General features: G+C 34.9%; 1 protein-coding gene across 1 annotated transcript in view; it reads right to left on the reverse strand.

The window, feature by feature from the left end:
• LOC111045387 (titin-like) overlaps nt 1-23,471 on the reverse strand; it is a 309,506-nt gene that overhangs the window by 260,870 nt on the left and 25,165 nt on the right. The window contains 13 exon segments of the mRNA XM_039431466.1: nt 2-218; nt 963-1,637; nt 2,327-2,470; nt 4,304-4,533; nt 5,487-5,725; nt 6,768-6,914; nt 8,750-9,071; nt 10,283-10,346; nt 11,170-11,545; nt 13,313-13,413; nt 15,454-15,606; nt 16,514-16,662; nt 19,135-19,180. Coding sequence (XP_039287400.1) covers nt 2-218; nt 963-1,637; nt 2,327-2,470; nt 4,304-4,533; nt 5,487-5,725; nt 6,768-6,914; nt 8,750-9,071; nt 10,283-10,346; nt 11,170-11,545; nt 13,313-13,413; nt 15,454-15,606; nt 16,514-16,662; nt 19,135-19,180 — 2,863 coding nt within the window.

Consider the following 23,471-nt stretch of genomic DNA (forward strand, 5'->3'; position numbering starts at 1 on the left):
CGTAGAGTCCTCGAGTGTTTGTATCTTGTGCAAGCCACTAGGATGTTGGCTGTCACTGATGATGTCCTGCCTGCTCTGCACGGTGAGGTTGGCACTGGTGTCGGCCTGGCCCAGCTGGTTGGTGGCGCGGCACGTGTACACACCTCTGTCATGGATGGTCACGTACTTGATTGTCAACGCAACATAGCCGAAGTTGAAGAAAGATGTGATGCGAGAGCCTGCACAACAGTTGCAACAATAGCAATCAAATAATTAGAATGTTGAATAATTAAATGGGTGGCTAGTGAGGAGAATTTGGATGTATGATTGTTGGTAGTTTTGGACGACGAGTTACGTGATTTGGGACATAGTGAACCTTCAATAGTTTTTAGTGGATTATAAATAATTTGCCAGCCGGGTTGAACTAGTGCTAAGGAGCGTTGCAAACTTTGGTCTGCTAGCACCGTCTGGTTTGTAGGTTCCAATATCTCCAATGGCATGGACGTTTCATCATCTTATCAATTCAACAATGCACTTCTAATTACCAAGCAGAAAGCTCATGTGGAAGCATCCGCAATAATAAAATAAAATAATAATAATGTAATTTCAGTTCGATACAAATTTAGTAATACCTTCAAAATGTGTTACTTTTAATGAACTTCATTATAAAAATTAATAAATTCATGCATTTATTTATGATATAATAATAAAAATTATTATTATTTATGATATGACATTGATTGTCATACACAATGAACTATGAGGTTTTTTAGCTTGGTAATTTTCAAATGGTATCAAAACAGAAACAAATACTTACTAGTTCACGACAAATTGCGAGAGAAACAGGGTGCAATAATACTGATAATGAGTACTAGTAACAACTAAAAAGTACTCTACGTGGCTTTGTAGAGCTACGAATACTTTTAATTGTAAGTACTTTAATTCTAAATACTTGAAATTTTCATTGTATAACAAATACTCACTCGCTTCGACAGGTCTGCCATCCTTGAGCCACTCAACCTTGAGGTTGGAGTCGCCGATCGGCTCGAGTCTAGCCTCGAAGTGAGCGAATCCACCCTCTTTGATGTTCTGCTGGTCCTTGATGGGTGTCTTGAACACTGGAGGAGAAGTACTCTCTGGTGGTTCGGCGTAGGTCTTGTACTGCTGCTGCATCTGATGTGCTTCCAGCTGTTCGACTTTGTCGATGTAGCGCTGCTGTTCGGGAATTCCCAGGTCACCGGTGACACCGCTGCGCACGATAACAGACAGATTCGATGTAGAGATGGCCTCGCCCAGACGGTTGACAGCTCGTACGGTGTAGGATCCACTATCTTCAGCCCGTAGGTGCATTATATTGAGAGAGACATAGCCGAAGTTGAAGATGGTGGAGATCCGGGAGCTGGCGGTGATGTGTCGGCCATCCTTGTACCACTCCACCTTCATGGTGGGGTCGCTGACAGGGGTGAGTTGGCCCTCGAAGTGGGCGTTGCGGCCCTCCTGCAGCTGGCCCAGGTCGTGGAGTGGACGGATGAACGCTGGCTTCTGAGCACTTGTTTCTTCCACACTTTCTGTGCGCTGGTACTTGCTGTAATCCTCCAGCTGCGACAGATACTGCAGGCTGTCTGGGTGTTGGCTCGTCTGTTCGATTGATGCTCGTGCTGCAACCACAAATACAACCACAAATTGAAATTGAAGAATGTTAAGTGACACATAACCTAGCTATATTTGGACTGTTGTATAAATTAGAATTGGAACTGTTTTGGGCTTATAAGCCTGTGGTACTTTTCAGTAAGTTGTGTAATTCTGAATGAGCAAACAAATAAAATAATAAATTCTCACAATTAAGTGATACAATAAAAAATTACCAGAAAACTTTGCAATATCATCTGTTGGAAAAATGCTTCAAGCACCGTTATCTTTTAAATTGATGAAACAAAACAGAAAAATAAGCCGATCAAGAGCTCATAACCAATGCAATAAAATAAATGAACAGTTCATGTAGTTTCACAAGTTACTTGAAGAGCAAATATAGATTGTAGAGTTTTGAGCCTACTTTCTGCAATCACAGAAAATATAAACATTTAAAATGAAGATTCAGTAATATAACATTCCTCTTGATCAAGTAAGTTACCAGATCAGTTTCAGTAAAAGAATATTCAGCGAATGATCATTGCATTATTTAAAACAAGCTGAAACATTGCAGTTCTAAATGAATGATTGAAGAAATTCAATACTTCATTAAGAAGAATGTTTTGAATGGAACGCTGAAAGATCATCGTCTTTCAATTACTATTTGAGTAATACGTATTATATAGTTTGTGGAGGAATGTGATATTGCAATACAGACCAGTGATGCTGAGCATAGCTCTGGATTCGGCAGTTCCTGAGTTGCTGGTGACCTGGCAAACGTACTCGCCACTGTCCTCAACAACAATACTGAGCAGGTCGAGTGCAATAAATCCAAATCGGAAAGTCGTAGTTAGTCGTGAACCTGTAAGAAAGGATCACATATTATAATAATTGAAATGATCTATAACATATGACATTGATTATACATTTTATTTATCAAAATAAATCGAAAATGCTTTCATCTCTTGTGACTCACACTTGACATATCTGTATTGTATTGTGTTGACTGGCCTATATTATGTCGAATTGTGATGTACTATTGAGGCTAATAAAGATGTTCTATTTTATCTGACAATAAAACATGTATGCACATACATGTTCCGTCTGATAAATTTGAATTTTACACAAATCCTTACACTCATGAACAAGTGGAAATGTGAAGAAAATAAATAAAAATCTCAGTACCCTTTTTTTAAAATATTTTATCACGACATGTTTCGGTCATTTATGCCATTTTAATGACCGAAACATGTCGTGATAAAATATTTTAAAAAAAGGGTACTGAGATTTTTATTTATTTTCTTCATATTTATATTACAAGTAGCCCTATACAGGAAAGAGATAAATAAGTGGAAATGTATTTAATTGACAAAACTGAATAATCCACCTCATTTATTTTTAAACTCAATCATAAGATGTTGTTACTGGGTAACTGATGATCGAAAATCAACACATAAAACTACATTTGGAGTGCAGTATGAATTTTAGAAGAATCATGGCCATTGGTTTGCACTAGACTTTGACAAGCCTATTAGGTTGGCTCTGAGATATATGTACTGTATAACATTGTTAGTATGCCACAAGTTATAGTGATTTACTCACAGGGGAATCTGATCACGTGGAAAGAGGCTTACAAGAGATTCAGGCGATTGGAGTCAATGTTCTTGTAACCTGGTCTGACTGATTTAAAAATTTTATGACTTTTGAAACAAGATTTCATCAATTTGAATTTCTTTGTCTGATTAATGAAAAATGATTTCAATCAAATAGACAAACTGGGAATTTATGACTTGTCACACATAGGGTGTAGGCACAGGTAACTGCCTAGGGTGTGCATGTTATGACATGCATTAGGGTATGCATAAGAGTGAGAAAATAAGGAGCAAGTGAGGGTGTCACTAGCTCGAATGGAACTCCTCAGTCCTCAGCATGTAGCTGAGTGGAAACACATCTGTCCGCAACTGCAGAAGCATGGCTGTCTGGCAGGGAGGAAGTGTGTCTGTTCTGAGGTATGACTGAGCAGAGTATTGTTCGATTCGACTGAGCAGAGTATTGTTCGATTCAACTGAGCAGAGTATTGTTCGATTTAGAGGTTTGAGACATCATTTGTGGGGACGCGATAGAGCCCAAAAGGTTGAGGATCAAATGTTGCTATATCTAATTGTTCAAGTTTTATTAGAAATCCGAAGAATCCAAATTGTTTGTTATTTGGCCAAGAATTGAATTTGGCAATTTAAAAAAAATGTTTGCTCAAAGTTAGAAAAGGCAAGGGAAGACCTGTACTACATTGTGAAAAGGATAATTGTGTATAGGATTAAGAAAACTGAAGGAATAACCAAAGCAAAGGTTTGGTGAACCAAACGAAAGGTACACTAATCGTCTAGCACCTTATCAAGGAGATCTGGATATTGGAGACCAACATCCCTAAGGGGGGGACAGTAATGTAGGCTAGCCCTACATGGATACTTATGATGTGAACACAGTTGCCAAGGTGATTGTTCTGGAAACAAACTGTTTATGAAAAGATAACAAGTTTTATGAGAGATTTTAAAAGATAATGTTTTATTTTTATCTTGTTCAATGTAAACTTTTAATGGATAAAGTGTCAATTACAAAAGCACATTTACAACATTACGTTAAATGATAAAATGGAATGATTGAAAAACTGAAAACTATAGAATAAAGTTGAACTGACTAGCTGGTAGAGGACGCCCGTTGTGGTACCAGTCGACGCGCATGCTGGGGTCCCCGACCGGCTCGATTCGCGCTTCGTAGTGGATCCGGCCTCCCTCGACCTGTGCGACGTCCCTCAGTGGCACGATGAACTGGGGAGGCGGATAGATCTTGTCTTCTTCCGGGCAAGGCGTGTGCGGCTTGGCGCGCTCCACGTGGCGGAGATAGATCACTTCCGGACCCGGCTGCAGTCTGCAAGCGACAAACAAGTGTAAACAAAAGTCTTTTGCAGAGGCATTTGTTTGCATTCGTTTCCACAAAGTATAAAACCAAAGACACATATTGCCTTCTTGTATTTCTTTATTCTGGAATTCAATCCAACATTTTTAAAGGTCAATAATTATTTCACTTTTATTGAAGAATTTATCAAAGATTGTTTAAAGCAAAGTAGCTTGTTTTATTCTACATACAATCTGATACTCATAGATTAATACTCAATTGATACTAGTATCTAACTCATACTGAAAGAATACTCATATTCCAAGATATGTAAATAGTTCAAGGCAACAACATATTGTTTTTAATTTTCAATTTATCATAAAAATTTTGAAACACATTTTGTATTTTTTTATTCAATTACTCACACACATTAATTACGTATTTACGTGTTATATGGTTTCGTATTGCCTATCTCAGCACCTATTTGAAAGAATAAAAAACAAGAGTAGAACATAAAAATTTTCTAAAGATTCGTGTATAGTTCCAGAAGTTTATTATCAGGAGTACGGTATATTAATATTAGCTTCACCTTCATCAACGATTTTCAAGTACGGTAGTTTTATTTAGTATGTCCATCATGGTCAATGATGAAAATACTAACTGAATTATTTTCTTTGCTATTTTACAAAATGTTGAGATCAGATCAAAACAGTTTTGGTCTGTGCCTGTTGATCTTCCACCAAATTATTTTAAATAATAGTGTATCATTTAATCGATAAAATAATACAAACTGGATTGAAAGACTTTGCATTACAAAATCACTTTATCAGTAAATAAACAAGAAGCTAGTTTTTGTTTTCACGTTAATGTCAATATAAATTCTAGACTGGGAAAAATTCTTAAGAGTTTTTATTTGATATGGATAACTGTCACTACTATGAGGAAACTGGAGAATATTGAACAACATGTGAATGTTTGTGTCTTACTCAGGTTCGATGACCTTGGTGGGTCTAGGCAGGTTGAGCCGGCGCTGGTCCATCTGCTGAGTGGGCTTGGTGGTCTGCACATGGAGCCTGGCTCGGGTGGCCGTGGAGCCGGCTATGTTCTGTGCCGTGCATTGGTACCAGCCGGCGTCCGACGCCTTCGCGTACGGGATGTCCAGGCTGGTCGCACCTCCGTCCACAAACAGACTCACGCTCGGTCCCGACTGGATCGGGGCGCCGTCCTACAACACAAAGCAACAATTCATTCCAATATATAAGGCTATTTGAATGTCTAATCACATAGAATTACTAGAACATCTTTATAGTATTTTAGACACAAGTAGTTTCAGGTATTATTTAGTCCATTATCAAGTTTAAAAAATCAGTGTTTATGTTAAGTTAAAGTTTGTTCATTTAGTTACAACTTTCAGCTATCAAGTGATGACTGATAAGATATTAGTAACATATTACTAGACATGATTGATTTGATTTACTAATTAGATGGAACAAAAAATACAACCGTATTAAGAAAGGAAACCAAGCAGTTGCCTGTACGTTTTGAATCAGAATTATTTTTTACTAGATGATGCCTACATAAGCTTTTTTAGTGGATGGTAACTAGATGATGTGATAAACATCCATGGTGCTACGCTTCAGACAAGTTTGGCTTAATAATAAAAGCTGATAAGATTTTAAGTCAATAATAGTTTTCATTCATGTTAGGTCGTATAGTGAACAAATTGAGCCTTCAAACTATAATTTCATAGATCAATCTGAAAATTCTTGTTCTATTGAAGTAAAGTACAGTTTGATTGAGATAGTGGAAATTTCCTATACCGTCATTTCATTGATTGGTACTACTTTATGTCACAAAACATTTACTTTCTGACCACATGAGTCAATGACCTGCAAGATTATACAATAAAAGTCACAAGGATTGGGAATCAAGCCCAAGAACATTAAAGCGACAACAGGTTGAATTTTCTTCACTAGATCATCTTGCACACCAATACATTACTATATGAAGATATTCATTTATACTGTCACAAATTCTTTACGGTTTATGCTTCTAGAGGTTTTTATAGCAAATATTATCAAGAAACTAATTTTTTAGAAACTAGACAGTTGATTATTTATTTTGTTTGAAATGAAATTGGTCCTTTAAATATTATAACTACACTTTTTCACTCATTTGCCTAACCAACTACAGGTTTCAAATGAAATATAATTTTCAACTTTTTAGAAACAAAATTCGTGAATTTATAATAAAATAAAATCACTAACCTTCTGCCATGTTATTCTTGGAACAGGTGTGCCGACAGCGCGTGCGCTCAGCACAACCGGCTCGCCCTCCTTCACATTCACTTGTGCGAATCTCTCCACAAATTTCGGCGCCACAACCAGTTCTTTCTCGATCACATTCAAGTTGCACTGGAAAGAAATTCAAATTAATTACAAGTGGAAAATGATAAACAATCAAAAACATACTTCAAGAGAGATGATACAGGAGGTCAAAAGATTAAATGAGTAAAAAGAATAATGATAAACGATTAAAGCACTCTTCCATTAATTAGATGCTACAGGAAATGAAGAGATTAAAGCGATGGTAAGGATGAAAGACTCATGGTTGCATAAACAGGAGAAATGTTTTGACATTGGTGTGTAATATCAACATTGATATGCGATGAACATAGCGAGTGCACGTCAACCGATCATATAAATTCCAAGGAGTCATGTTCATAAGTATTTGGAGAAGGAGTCCAGAAATAAGTTGAATGTTTATCGTTACAAGGAAAGATTTTGACGCAGAGCCAAAATGCGAAGACTGTCTGCTATCTTGGACTGAAATAATACGGACAGATTTAATTACAACGTAGATAAAAAAAATATAGACTCATATTGAATCAATTCTCTTGAGTTTTAGTTTAGTTTGAACGATAAAATTATAGATTATTACAAAATAATTCCCATGGAGTTGATTCAATATTAGCCTACTGTACTTTAAAGTTTTTCACATCAATCAAGAATAATTTATTAAATAATCACGTTATTAAACTCACTAAACTATTAATTGAAATTTAATTGAACTAAATCGAGATGTATAAATTGAGCTAAACTTTGGCATTCTGACACTGAATCTCAGTTGGATAAAAAGTCACTTAATTGAGGCTTATTTCCGGAAATTGCATGATTTTCTCTGGCTTCAATGTATATAGTAGCCCAAAAATCACTACCATCATGAAGCAGAGAATAACCTCGTAGTGACTTTTTGGTAACTTATTATATTGAAATGAATGATGTTGAATACAACATCATTAAAACATCAAAAAATGATATTGAATACAACATCATTAGCATTTGAAACAACAATATCACCATCCGGAACAACATAATGACTATGCTGATGATGTTCAGCTTTTAAACAACATTATTATTAAAATTATCTACACAAGCAAATAGTCAATGATTGGGAGAGAATCAACAGGATAAGCCCGAAACTGCTTATCTCCCTAATTTTAATAGTTGATACAGTCTAGATGAGATTATGTTGACATTTATTATAATTATCACAACATTTACAGTCCAAATATATCATCACGAACCAAAGTAGATAATATAGACATGGAGAAGAGATAGCATAAGAAGATACCGGTATCCCATTGTATTCCAAATTTCACTGTTAACTTGAGCCGATAGTCCAAGTAATTATTTTTCATAAAGCTATGAGACGCTGGTAGTTTCTCATACTGTGCCGTTCTCACACCCGGCCAAAACAGTAACAATAGACAGCAATAGACAGTAATCGAATTGAGTTGACTAAGAATCGGCTTGAGATTTGGAACATAATCGCCCTATACCACGAGATATCTTCTTATGCTATTGAAGGAACTTATTCTTTTAATTATGGAAAAATACCACATCTCTTACCATACAATAAAATTATTCTTATGCTATCTTTTCTTTATGATATAGAGAAAATTATTCTTTTAATTGTGGAGGAATACCACAATATCTCTTGCCATACAATAAAATTATTCTATGATCTTTAAATTATAATCTTTATTATTTTATGACCTTTAAATTATAAAATTATCTTTTCTCTATGATATAGAGGCTATCTAGCTCTATTAAAATAACGATATTTATTTAATTTATTTTATTTATTCATTCATTTATGATATTATTATTCTATTAAAATACTTGGATAAGTATCTATATAACTATAATGTTGATGACGAATATAATGGAGAAGTGCGATAGTTTACCTGGAATGAGGTTTCGCCAGCCTTGTTGCGGGCAATACAGCCGACCACTCCGTGGTCCAAGCGAGTGACGCCGGTGATCATGAGCGAGTGGTTGCCAGACTCGTTGACGAGGATCTTGTGCGTGGCGTCGTCAGCCACCTGTTGGCCGTTGATGAACCAGGCCACGTCCGGGTAGGGTCGGCCCGTCACGCGGCAGTCAAACCGCGTCATCTTGCCTTCGCTCGCGTCGCGATCGGCCGGCACGCGAACAAAGTTCGGTGCCAGCATCTTGCTGCTGTCCACCGCCTCTGTCGTCTCCACCTCTTGTCTGCTGTATTGCTCACTGTAACACACATTACACAACATATCTATCAGATGTTTAGGACAGGATGAGGTTTCAAGAGATTCGACTAGTTACAAGTTACAAAAATTATTAAAGGGACTTCTCTCAAATGCAACTTAGCAATATTGATAAGTTATTATTAGGTTATTTTGAGAATACACAAACAGAAAATATTCTCATTTCATCTCTCTCTAAGTGAACCTGTGTGAAGTGATGTCAAAGTGAGTGAACTGGTTTAGATGGAAGAAACGAGTGAATGTAAATTTATTTAATGCAAATGAGTTAACAGTAGCATAACTGAACACAATTAAAAATTGGTTCTCCCTAAGACTTATGCATATTCATAGCAAGTAAGTACTTATTTGAGACTTACGTATATGTATAGCAAGTATTAATATAGAAATAATGTACTGATTCTAAAATAATCTTTATTGGAGCAAAAAAATTACATTTGAATATATATATATATAATATATATATATATATATATTATATATATATATATATATATATATATATATATATATATATATATATATATATATATTATATATATATATATATAGAGAGAGAGAGAGAGAGAGAGAGAGAGAGAGATTCTTGGAAAATAAATAAATGAGAAACTATCTAAAGTTCAAAAAAGGAAATTAGAACATCTAAATGAGATTGAAATGGAATGAAACTATTAATGTTGGCGAGAATGGAGAGTTGATGAACTGAAGTGAGTGGTGTTGTGGATTTCGCGCTTCACCATTTATTGCAATTTTGAAAGAGAGTTTCAAACTAATGGTTTCAATAGTTGACAGTAGTAGTGTTCTAGAGTCTCGGGGATTCTTCTTCAACAGAAAGAAGAATCAAATAGGAACGATGTTGTTTTATCAACACATTATGCAGATGTAATTACCAATAATCTCTGAAAGAGAGTAGGCTAATTGTTTTTGTTTGTATTCGTTTGTGAGAAAGTTGAATATTTCTCATATATGATGGAATGTTGGTATGCTGAAATGTTGTATGTATATGTTGTCCCACGTAGTTCGATAGACTGGAAGCACTAATGAGATTCATCCTTTAAAAATCAGAATAAGCTTTATATTTGAAGTCATATTTGCTCCAAAATGCATGACATGACGAAGGGAGCACACGTCACTGTGTTCCACTTGTATGAAAACTCTTCTATTCTAAACTATACAACCCTAAAGTAGATAACTGACCTGTATCCTGTATCTTGAGTGCCAGCTGATTCGACAGCTAGGTAAGCTGAGGACACAGTACATCCTGGAAAACAATAAGAAAATATTCTCATAAGTTTCAAAAATTTATATCAAATATTTCCAAAAGTATTGATTCCTCACTTTCCAAAAAGATCCATCAGATCTATCCAAAGTGTATTTGTGTTTATTGTTTTTGACTTCTATATTAATCTATCAAAATTATTATAAAGTTTAATTTGGTTATTGCGGCCTCGGCCGCAGCGTCAACACGGATAATATAAAGTCACTTTGGTCCTGCCAAACTATAAGTACTTTACATTGTGAAACCTTGGATTTATCGTCAGTAGATTATAAAAACCTCTTATATAACGTCATGAAAATTGGGGGAAGATCTAAAAAGGCAACGTAGCCAGACGGATATTTTGATTTTTAGACTTGAGTTTTTGGATAAGATTTAGTTATATATACCTAGATATGTTAATCATATTTAAAGAATGTATTTCCTGAAAAATCTTTATTAAAAGTGTGTTTTCCATATCAAAAATAAGTTTTTAATTTTTCCTTGGTTTAAAATTAAGATATTGAACCCTCTTTCATATTTTCCTTCTGATATAGCGTCATTGAATGTGTGGTACCTTGAATGACGTTATAACCAGATTCCACTGTAGTTTATACCAGTTATTCATTTTGAAGTGAAATTAATTTAATTCTTGTGATGTGAACTTGAGCATAGATACTTTGGACATTTTATTGGACCAAGTTAGGGAATAGAAGAAGTTTTGACCTAGTGCCTGTTTTTCCATCCTATTGTAATATTGTGTTTTAATGAATGAATAAATAAATAAACTCTATATAATAATATCATCAATTTATTATTGCGAAATTACCTTGCGGATTTTCAGCAAGCAGCGTGTAGTGGCCGGAGTCTTGGGCGCTGACTTTGTTGACCTTGAGCGTGGCGGTCTGATTGGAGTAGGAGGCCTGGTGTTTCTGCGTCTGACCGATGCGCTGACCGTTCTTGAACCAGACCAGCCGAGGCTTGGGGTTGGCGCTGAGCTTGATGGAGAAGACGGCATCGCCGCCCTCCTGGATTTTTGAGTTGCGCGGCTTCTGCTGGATGTGTGGCGCCGAGGGGGGACCCAGTGCTCGGTCCACCACCGTCGACATCTGCATGTCCGCCTCGTGCAAGTAGTTTCTGATCAGAGATTCGCGGAACGACACCTCGCGCAGAAGACGGTATTCGAAAGTGTCTACTTTGAAGTCCTGTCAAAAACAAACACAACATACAATATTTATAGATTACTATGATTTGAATGAAAATAATATTACAACTTATAGATCACTATAAATCGAATATCGAAATATGAAATATATTTTTCTTGTTGGAACGTCACTTTTGGAAGTTGTATTGTAGGTACTATAGTGATTGACAATTTGATTTTTATACTATTCTAAAACTTTTGTGATACTTTCATACCAATTCTCTAGAAAGCCCTATAGATTTTGGTTTTCAACGAAAACTTGATCGGGTTTTTTCTATTCTGTTGAATGTGAATGAAAAGATTGTAAAGTATTTTAGATAGACGAGGGAAGTAGTTGAAAAGCAATACCATTTTCAATTTAAAACTATGATACAAATAATAGATACACAATCATTAACAAAGCATCGTGCTCACGATTCATGGCTTGGAAGTTTCCCAAAAACAGTTATCATAGACACTTGTTGATTGAAAATAATTATTCTCAAATATTGTGGCTACTAGCACAGCCATCTCTAGTTATAAGTGGCTTTGCTACTATCATTTTATATCCATCTTGAGTTGATTAAATATTGCTGTGGTAGACTACTAATGAATAATATAATACCAGATTTAATAATGAGCAAAATAATGTTGTACTCATATTCCCATGTCATTGGGAGCACCTTCTCGAGAAACGATGAAAGCTTCAAATTACTTGATTTGAATTCATCTGCAAGACTTTGCAAATTCATCTATTCCTATTCTCATACCACTCATCGACCCGTTAATGTTTGGAAATAATGGTCAAGCGTTTATTTTAAATATGTTTCTGAAGCATTCTATCAATGGAAGCTACTATTTTTGTATTGATTGATAAATAGCAGACTTTATTAGTTGCAATCTGCTGTAAATTTACAAAGAATTTTTTTTAAAATGATTCTGACCGGAAAATTGCTAACATGGTATTTGTGATATATAATCCAGTTTTGCAAACTCTCCACACATCATAACAATTAGTCAAGTTATAAAAATGTTTACTGATTTGTCATCTTACGGTTTGTCTTATTTAAACTAATATGATACACAAAACTAAACACTGAGTCAGGTTTTTCGTAACTCATCGTCACAGTCTTGGCAATTGTTTTCGATTGAATCCGTTCTCGGAGTCGAGTCATTAATTCATTTTCAAGCGTGGATTTAATTTGAGCTTCGTATCCTATTTTTAAAGCGATGAAAACAACAGAGCTATTCATTCTCAGAATAACCTGACAAGAATTGGGTGTTATTCAATAGAAGGCCGAAATTTTGTCTCCTTCACAACTTTCAAATTTCCCTCTGATCATATAAAATTAATTACGCTCAATCTTGAACGATACCATTGCACACAATAAAGTTGAGGTATTGACATTATTGGAAAAGTATTGGAATAATAATATATATTTCTCAATTTATCTGATAGCAACTAGATAAATAATCTGAAAGTAAAAATTTATCTGATAGCAAGTAGAAAAAATCTTATAGAAAGTATAAATTCATCTGATGGAGAGTGGAATGATATGTATGGCTCTCTTGAAGTTTTTACAAAGCTGCAGTATTTAGTAACAGATAACAGCGATGTATTTAACTGCTTTTAACCAAACACATGTAGATAATAGTCTAACAGGTTAAGACTAACAGTAGTTCAACATAGGGTTAAGTCAACCAACGTGAGACTTTCAGTTGAAAGGAGATTTATTTCACACAATATTTCTTTAAATGTATTCTGGTGTAACAGTAAATAAAATTTTACCTCCTCAATGGTGGTGAATCCATTCGAGTATGTTGTTTTCTCGGATCGAATGAACTGTTGTGTGCTTTCTATTTGTGGGCGTGGCACAGGCATTTGCATACCTAAAAATATAAGGGAATTATTTTCAATAGATGCAGAAGTGATAGAAAACGTTCAAATAATCAAATCAAAAATAAGAAACACTTTCTTGGCTAATAGTGGGACGTTATCTGATATTTAATTTTGCTGGCAAAAGTATGATTTTGAAGAAGAGTTGCACACAGATTATTACATATACAAACAAAATTAAAGAGGTATGAGGTAGCCTATTCTCATTTCTTATTTATAGAGGCTTCATTCCTTCCTTCAAAACATTATTGCAAAACTAATGACAGTCATTAGAATCGTTGTATTAAGTCTATTAACATCATATCCAACAGTCAATTGAAAAAGGATAGCGTTCTTATATTGTTATGTTCTGGTTTTATTTGCATTTGAAAAAAATGCTTTAAAAGTTAGAAGCTATGAAAAATAAAAATGGTGTTATCCTGCAAAATTTAACTGTTGTGACTCGACTGATGATGGAATAGATAAAGAAGGCTAGGCCATTCAGAATATTGAATAAAGCAGCGGCGCTGGGGCTTGAACAAGTATTATTAAAATTGAGGAAGAATATTGTTCTTCAATGTTGGTTTCCATCACGAACTGCTTATTATTAAATCACTTTTTGCTATTGGAAAAAACGACTAGCAGTCAGATATTTTACAATAAATGAATTAATCACTCGCTGTGACAAGAGATCTTTCGGCAGGTTCGCCATCTTCTTGGTTGTACTCATAGACAAGTAGAAGGATAGGATGGCAATTTTTAGTGTGCTGTTGGAGTCTATATTGGATTAGTGTCTGTTGGTGCTGTTGGTGTCTATTGGGTTTGTTGTGGCTGAGAAGGTAATCAAAGAGGATGTGGAATTTGAAGTTGGTTTGTTCGTTTAATTTACATTGTCTATTGCTTTTAAATTGGGTGTATATTTCAAATTGTTCTATTGTGTCTAATTCTGGTCCTTTGTTTTTATGTGTATGATTTGTAGATCAGTATTTATGATTGTGTGTTTGTGATTTTCTTGAATTAGGTGGTCAGCAAATGCAGATTCTGTTTATGTTTTTAGTCCCTGGATATGTTCCTTGTATCTTTGATGGAAAGAACGGCCTGTCTGTCCGATATAGAATTTATCACATTCTGCATTTGCTGATCACCTAATCCAAGAAAATCACAAACACATAAACATAAATACTGATCTACAAAGCATACACATAAAAACAAAGGACCAGAATTAGACACAATAGAACAATTTGAAATATACACCCAATTTAAAAGCAATAGACAATGTAAATTAAACGAACAAACCAACTTCAAATTTCACATCCTCTTTGATTACCTTCTCAGCCACAACAAACCCAATAGACACCAACAGCACCAACAGACACTAATCCAATATAGACTCCAACAGCACACTAAAAATTGCCATCCTATCCTTCTACTTGTCTATGAGTACAACCAAGAAGATGGCGAACCTGCCAAAAGATCTCTTGTCACAGTGAGTGATTAATTCATTTATTGTAAAATATCTGACTGCTAGTCGTTTTTTTCTAATAGCAAAAAGTGAAGAATATTGCATAGTATTATGAGAATCAAGAGTTCCAATTTGATTTGGAATTGGTTCAACTGGATATTTGTCTACAATACTATAATTCCTCGTTTTCTAAAATATAAAATCATTCAGCATTGAGTAACAGTTCACTAGAATCTCACATGACGATAGTAAACTCTCAATGAAGGCAGTTTATTGTGTCTATTTACATTTGCATACATTCTTCACCACAAGTTTTTTTGCTAATTTCACTTGGAAACTCCCAAATCATAATGAGGATATATTTCTAACATGAGAATCAAAGAAAATCGATTGTGACATAATTGCTTTGTAATAGCTATCGTACTAATTGAGATTTCTTGGAAAATGGAAGTTAAAGGATAACAACATTGATTAATGCGATTCAAAACAACTAAACAACAATCATAGACATTTATTTCTTATCAAAACACATTTGAGTGCAAAAAAAAGACTCCGAGCTAAATGGGTTTTCGATCTGATAAATGACACTTACCTTCAGGCTGAATGTAAACTGAGCATACTGCCTCTCCATATTGGTTTCTTGCTAAACAGGTGTATTCGCCCTCATCTCCTGGTCCGATACTATTTATCAATAGTGATACGTTTCCAGTTTGTTGGTCATATTTCATCTTCGCTTTGTTCGATTCTAAAAGAAATACAAATTATTTTATTTCAAATTACAAGACGATACACGTTTCTTATGACAGAATTCATCAGTAGAGAGTACACTTTTAGTACACTTTCCAGAAAATGGAAACATTTTATGATATATTTCATTTTTACATTTGCTCCTTACTCGGTGTAGTAGTTAATAGTCATCACCATAGTCATCTAATAGTGATCATACCCAATATGTAGCACCTAATTTACATAATCAACTATAAGTTGGTAGCAAAATAATCGAATACAAAAATATAATTCGGGACGTTCATTGATCCCCAAATGAACAACTATGAAACTACACGATGTATTTGCTGCTTACAAGATAATCTATTATTGAAATTGGAGTATATAATTTATTATGTCAACAACTTCGGGAAACGTTTGGCTCCGTGAATTTCAAGTAAAGAGACTTGAACTTGCGACTCTAAATTTAGGAGAGTGACCGCCTGGTTCGGAATCCACCTGTAACTAAAATTTTGGAGAAGAGTAGTTTTGAGCTCAGCCTGTTGCTCTCTCCCAGTGATTTGCCAACTATATTATCTGTAATATATGTATTTGATAAATGAATAAATAGAACTGTATTTCAACTCATCTCTGATCATTATTTTTTCCCAAACACATTCAATGTGGATCAACATCTTTAGATGAAGAAGCATAATTATGAGTTTGAAATTACAATTTAGCTATTGTTCTTCAGTGTTTTGTTTCCCAGAAAATTGGGAAAATCTACAATAACGTGAATGATAAAATAACAATGGATAAAGTTTGCTGAGGAAAGTTTCACAGTGACCAATTTGAAGAAAACAAGTTAGTTAATCCTGATTAGCTAGAGCACTTAACACTAGTCTTCATTTATTTAGGATGAATGTAGTTTTCTTTTCAGTACTTACCGAATAAGGGCGCACCCTTCCGAGTCCATGAGACGACAGGCTTCGGATTACCAACCACTCTCCCTTCGAACAGAGCGTTTCCGCCCTGAGCGAAGCGAGCATTCCTGAATATCTGTTCAAATACTGGGGGAGAAACACCGGGTGGTAGCCTGCAAATACAAAAAATATTTCCATTCAATTTGATATTTATTATTCAATGGGTATGATCCAATTGATTAAATCGCATTGAAACATGTTTAAATGGATAAACCGTTTGTTACACGCGCCTCTATTTCATCATATACCGTATATTGCAAGACATGATCTGACAAATCGTTTCCCTCAATAAAATACCGGTACAGATAAATGATATTCAAGATATTTAATAGTTGGATTATTATTCAAGGAATTTATTCGATGGTGAAGAAATGAACGTTGTTGTATTTATTCATTGTGATGTGGTATATTCGTAGAGCAGAGGATGCACACCACATGCATTCAATAACACCATTACATTCAACTGTGAAATAAATTAATACTTCTATCTTTATCATGAAAAAAGATAGAGCAGAGAAAACTTATTGATTCTGATTGAGGTCGATATGGAGAAACTATTCCACAGCTGCAACGGAAGTAAACAGAATTTCCAATAACAATTATATGTGGACACCTCATAACACAGGTTACACACAGTGTGCGAAATTTGGGGGGCCAATAATCATCACTCTGGGGGTAATGCATGCATTACCCTCCCCACCTCCAATTCGAAATTCTCAATCAGAACCTAAAACCAAAGCAACAAAGTATAAAGCTTTCAATTTAATTTTTCAAATTATATTATTCAAAAACTTTAATTCTACTTCAGAATTTGGAATTAAGTTACTGAGCATGTATTTCAATTTTATTGACATTCTTTTCTGCTCAGAGCTTGTACAATTTCTGAACGAATCTCTACAAAAACTATCCATTAATTAGGATTCTAGTATTTCCCTATTTTCCATTTTCTTCCTTTTACTCTATTTCACTAGTATAACTTGGCAGTATTCCGTTTTGATCAACAGCATCAGAATAAATTTAAACCCCCTCCCACCTAAATCCTAGTTGCAGGTCAGACTACTGTTAATGTGCATTCAATTTCAAGCAAAGTGATAATATAATTGAGACTTTCCCACACTTGAACCCCTAGAAAATATTTGTGGGAACCCTTAGGATGCTCCAAGTGGAAGATGGATTTCAAATCATAAGTGACTGTGAAATATTCTAATTTTATGAAAATAATTTAGATTATTCGAACTTCATAATTTTTTTTCTAAAAAGGGATTAATATTTCATCAGGAAACTATAGGATGTAATTGATCATATCTGATTTAAACATATTTCAACACTACATCCTTTATCGACAGTAATACTCGAACTTCATTCATTACACCCAACTGTTGAATTCAATTTACAATTGTATCTATTCACTTACTAGTTCGAAATGCACCTGCTGCTTATCGTTGTTGTAGAAAAATATCATCTTTACAACACCAATGTTGTTCTTAATTGAATTGAATGAATCGATATAATCAGTACGTTGGAGCCATAGCAAACCACCAACAGTTGTATGGCAGTTTATGTAATTAAATTCGGTTATGCATAACTCATATGTTTGATATTATATGACACGATCCATCCAGGAAGACTTGACCTTGATCACGACATTGAATATTTGGACATACTTTTAGATGTAATTGTGAAAAACCATGACTTGGTTTTATCCTATCTCATTTCTCATTATCCACTTATCAATGAATGTGACTTCATGATCCGCAGTGAAAGTAAACAAAAGTTGAAGATACACTACGCTTTCAGCTTTCAATAATATTTAATACTGATCCTCACATTTTAGTGTGTTTGAGAAGTGTTTAATATATAAAAAACATTTTACTCTCAGAATTTTGTAGTGAGGATAGCTTTTTCATTTCTTACTTTCTCTGGACTGCTTCGTTCGACAGGTGGCTTCCTTCACTTCCCAGGACTGTATAGTACCGAATTCTTTTTCCAAATTCAGTAAAAAATTTTAGAAAGCAAAATGAGCCAAAAAGAAGCGAGAAGAAATGCAAAATTAAAAACTTTTGAAATAATGTGAAGGAATTCCTAGAAATTTAAAAATTCGAAGGAATGATAATATATGTTTTCATAATATAGGCCTAATTACTGTATAAGCCAATTCTTTCCTTATAATATTATAGAAGATGGATGAACAAGAAGGCTAGTTTCAGGTCCTAGAATATTAGGCATATCCCTCACTTCATACATTATTATCCGTGTTTCGGATGGACACGTTAAGCCGTCGGTCCCGGCTGCCTAAAAAGCAGTCGTTAGGTCATGTCAGAGGCCCTGAAATTGATCAGTTGCGACCTGAAAACTCTGAACAGTCCTGAGCCAGCCAGGTCACACGATATTATTATACATTATGTCTTTCGGCATATTCAAGGTTAAGATAAAACAATATAGTATGTTGCTATCGGATACCTGAGGTGTTACTAAATTAGCATTTGATGAAATTATGAACCTCATCAATTTTGATAGACTTGAAAACTTCTATGAAGAGAGTGGTTCTTGAAACTTATTGGAGTGAAAATTAATATTAAACTTACGAAAACTGTTGTTGCCCTGATGTCTGTTGCACCACCATGCCTTGCACTGAAACACAAAAAATAAAAAACAGATAAGTCAAACAAATAAGTTGATTGCTCTTGAATTTATGTTTAATATACACACTTTTTATTCTACATAATTTCTAGATAATTTATCACTAAGCAAAGTACTAAGAATCTACGAAGACTACAGCTCAAATGTAAAATCACAGTATTATTTAATGGCGTAGTTTTGTATTTTCTTGGTTTGTGGAATCGCTTGTAGCTTTTCGCATCAATTCTATAATTTTCCAATGTTTTACCTCTTGACTGTATTCTGGTTTCTGATCTCAAACCTTTATCATTCACACTAATCCAATCATTCTAATAACAGTTCATGGTTTTCCAGCCTCATTAACTGATCATATTTCGATTCCACGAAAACCCATCTTTCACTATTATTTATTTTGAGCAGTCAGGCTGACTGAAGAGAGAGATGTTTGGAGCGAGATAAAGCAGAGGAATTCGTTTGCAACGAAGTGTGCATGTTGCGTGGGAGTGAGAGAGTGGGAGAGAGGGCGAGAGAGTCGCGACGTTTCCTTGGCAGAAAGAGAAGAATTTATTGGGTGAGAAGAAGACGTAGAAAAAGCAAGTGTGATAAGAATACGGCTCTCAAGACTACAGAAACAAACTAGAGAGATTGAAGAATGAGATTGGAGAAAAGTCAAAGAATATAGACAAGATGGGAACATAACATTGGAATATAGGTGGGACGATGAAAGGAGACATAGTTAAGTGGATGGGTTGGGTTGGAAATAGCATGTTGAGAGGAATCCAGATTGAGAAAAAAGTAGAAAGGGTGTGTTTTTTGAATGAGTGAGAGAGATGGAGAAAACGACACAATGCAAAATGAAAGAAGAAATGGAAAAGAGGAGAGATAAGAATTCAAAGGAGGAAGAGAATATTGGCGGAAATGGAGGAGATGAGGGAAAAATAAGAAAAAAGATATACAGTTTGGTCAACACTTTTCGTCTGTACTTCCGAATAATGTATTACAGTTACAGCCAGAGAGTATAGAATGTAATTTATACATTCTATACTCTCTCATTACAGCAGGTTCCTTTATTTTGTTTCTTTGAAAGAATAAGTGAATCAATTATATTGATTAATGTATATGAGTAGAAAATAGTACAAACGGTGACGAAGAACAATAATAGCAAATAGAGGGTATGAAATGAAAATAAAAAGAACTCAGAATAAATGGAAAATAATAATGAATGAAGAATTACTAGTTTTTTTTAGAAAAAAAAAACAAAAAAAACTATGAGCAGTTGAATTAGATAGTTTGAAAACATATAGGCAAGTTTAATCCTTTAAGAAGGGTAAGTGCTGCAGGGCAAGTATTCAGGTATTTTTTTCCCAATTAGTATTAGTTTCTGTTCATCTGTCGATACTCTAGTACTTTCTTTTCTCTCTTTTGTTAACATATTTAATCTTACTCTAATTTCTTTTTCAAAACTCTTGTTATTCTTCATTTGCTTAGTTGTTTTTCACCTTTTTTTGTTTGTATTTTCCTTAGGCTCACGATCAGACGAAAGTCTTGTGAGCCATTTGATTCTTTTTATATTGTTTTTGTATATCAATTATTTTGTGTTTTTCAATTGTTGTGATAGTGAAGAAGAATCAATAGATATTGTTAGATTTTTAATTTACAATTTTTTGCCAAGATAAGAGAAAAAATTGCGAACTTAATATTGCGAGATATATCAAATTCTATTGATTATAATGGAAATTTAAGCAACACATTTATTGGAACTGATATATTATACAAGTTATATTAAGCATGAAATAGAAAATCACTAAGACTAAAAATTATACCCCAGTATTATAAATAGGCATTCAACTCCAGTAATAATAATAATAATAATAATAATAATAATAATAATAATAATAATAATAATAATAATAATAATAATAATAATACTGGTGTTATCTTATTAGGAGACCACACAATCATAAGAGGAGGAAGCAATTAACATTGGAGAGAAAATCGTACAAAGAGGAATGGAAAAGGGGATAGAGAGGAGAGGTGGGAAGTGATTGAAAAATACGCTGAAAGATAAGGAGCGTTGAGGGAAATGAAAACAATATAGGAAGGAAGATGAGGAGAGTTGACCAGTGGGAAAGTGAAATAAGTATGGGTGGCGAAAGAGCAAGATCGGAAGAGTTGAAGTGAGAGAGGATTACTGTGGTGGTGCATCTGCCGTGTCTATTTCGGAGTGTATCGTGTTGCGCGCGCCCATTTTCGGTGTCCCCGGTCACCACACACCGCACACCGCAACCCCACCACAAGCACACCACCTCTCGGAAGCCGTCAGAGCCCTTCTCGGCATCCCACGCAACAATTCAATTAACACGTGCGCGGCCATTAGAAAAATAAACACCTCAACATAAACTGGACGGGTCCACTCTCCACCACAGTCCAACTTGCAACTACCAAGGCCGCGGCGTCGAAAGAAATACGGAATGCTCTGGAGAGCATCGGGCAGCCGATCCAACTTTCATCGCACCAATATACCAAACATGCGAAAACCACCCACCTAAACAAATGTTTTTCGCAGCTTCAAACAATCACAAGTGGCCAGTTAGCTAGGTGTGAGGAGAAGATATAATAGTCTGTTTAAACCGCAATCGGAAGTTAGCAAGTGGAATAACAACTACCTAACTGACCGAGGAAGATCGAAGATATAATTGTAATATATATTATGTTTGTTTGAAATTTATGTGTGTGGATGTAGATTCGATTGTACAATAATATATTTATGTTTAAAATCTAAGTGTGTGGGGAAGATTTGTTTGCAATATATGTACTGTAAGTTTAGAACAATCAAGTTAGCAAATGAGATAGGTAGATATGTCAGTGTGAGAAAGATTTATAATTATAATATGTCTGGTTGATGCTTGCCGGATGGTCTGAGTGTGAGAGCTGAGTTAGCCTTCACCTTGGAGGCTTTCGACAAACAGAATCAACATAGCAGTATTGAGGCCTTTCGCCACAACATTTGTCTGAAATAGGATGTTTATTGGACTGCTGCTGAGATGGAAATATCAAATTCAACAGCAAATATAAAAAATAGACGGTTCAGGCCAAATATTAAGTCTTAGGCCTAAGTTACGAGAAAGAAGTGAACATATTTAGTATTCAAGACCGAAGTAGTATTATTTGTCTTATTGAACAGCATACTGAATTTCTATCACGATAGCAACATTTGTTGTTACAGTATTAAACTGAAAAGAGCAGAAAAATAGTATTCTCCATTATAATAATTGTTACTTATTATTCCTAAAGCGTCGAAGGTAGATAGTCGTGTTGATTGATATTTGTTATTCTAAAATAGATCTCGAAGCCGAATATGTGAAAACGATTTCAATTAAAATAGTGAAGCAAGTTAACTTGTTGAAATGAGAGTAGTTTTCTTAACAACAATACTATTCTAATGAACGTTGATTGAATGAAAGTTGACTAGACGTTTATAAATCGATCAAGGTTCAAGACTAAACGCATATTCCCAATATGTACATAACAACTCTGCGATAAAACACGTACGAACTGTGTCAAGGAATTGGGACTTAATTACTACAATCGTGCCTTCTGTAGTCAACAACTGTCTCCTCCGAACTTGAGCTACTAGTTCCACTTTAAGATGCACCAGTGATTAGAAAAGAAAAAAGTGAAAAACTTCGATTACTTTGAAAAAATCTGTAAATGGAAAAGACTGTATCAGAGTACTGCAGTTTACTTTGGCGAATGCAGCTTCTGGTGTTTGGAATGATCCTGAAACTGGTTTTAAACAATGTGGATTTGCATTCCTAGTTTAGAGTTTTGTTTCGAAACCTTGGAGAAGATCTACTTAAAATGGAGATCCCTGATAAAGGAAGAGGCCAGTAACCACACAGCATCCAATATTGTCCAGACTTGAGAGACACGGACCTAGAGCTGCATATATTATAATGTATATAGACCAGAGAGTAAAGAGTTCAATATAATAATAATAATATCGAGTGACCTGGCTGGCTCAGGTCTGGTGTCAGAGTTTTCAGGTCGCAACTAATCAATTTCAGGGCCTCTGACATGACCTAACGACTGCTTTTTAGGCAGCCGGGACCGACGGTTCAAGACTAAAGGTTCAATATCGATAATAATACTCTTCGATATCGACTGTGCGGTACCAAGTATTTCACTGTACTGTACTCATGAGGACAATCTACTAATCAGATGAATTCAGAATCTGGTTCGACAATAATTTCGATTAAAAATTGAATAAATGAATGAAAAGGGATAGCAATAAAATAAGCTT

The sequence above is a fragment of the Nilaparvata lugens genome, chromosome 6 (genome assembly GCF_014356525.2).
Source record: "Nilaparvata lugens isolate BPH chromosome 6, ASM1435652v1, whole genome shotgun sequence".
Taxonomy (NCBI): domain Eukaryota; kingdom Metazoa; phylum Arthropoda; class Insecta; order Hemiptera; family Delphacidae; genus Nilaparvata; species Nilaparvata lugens.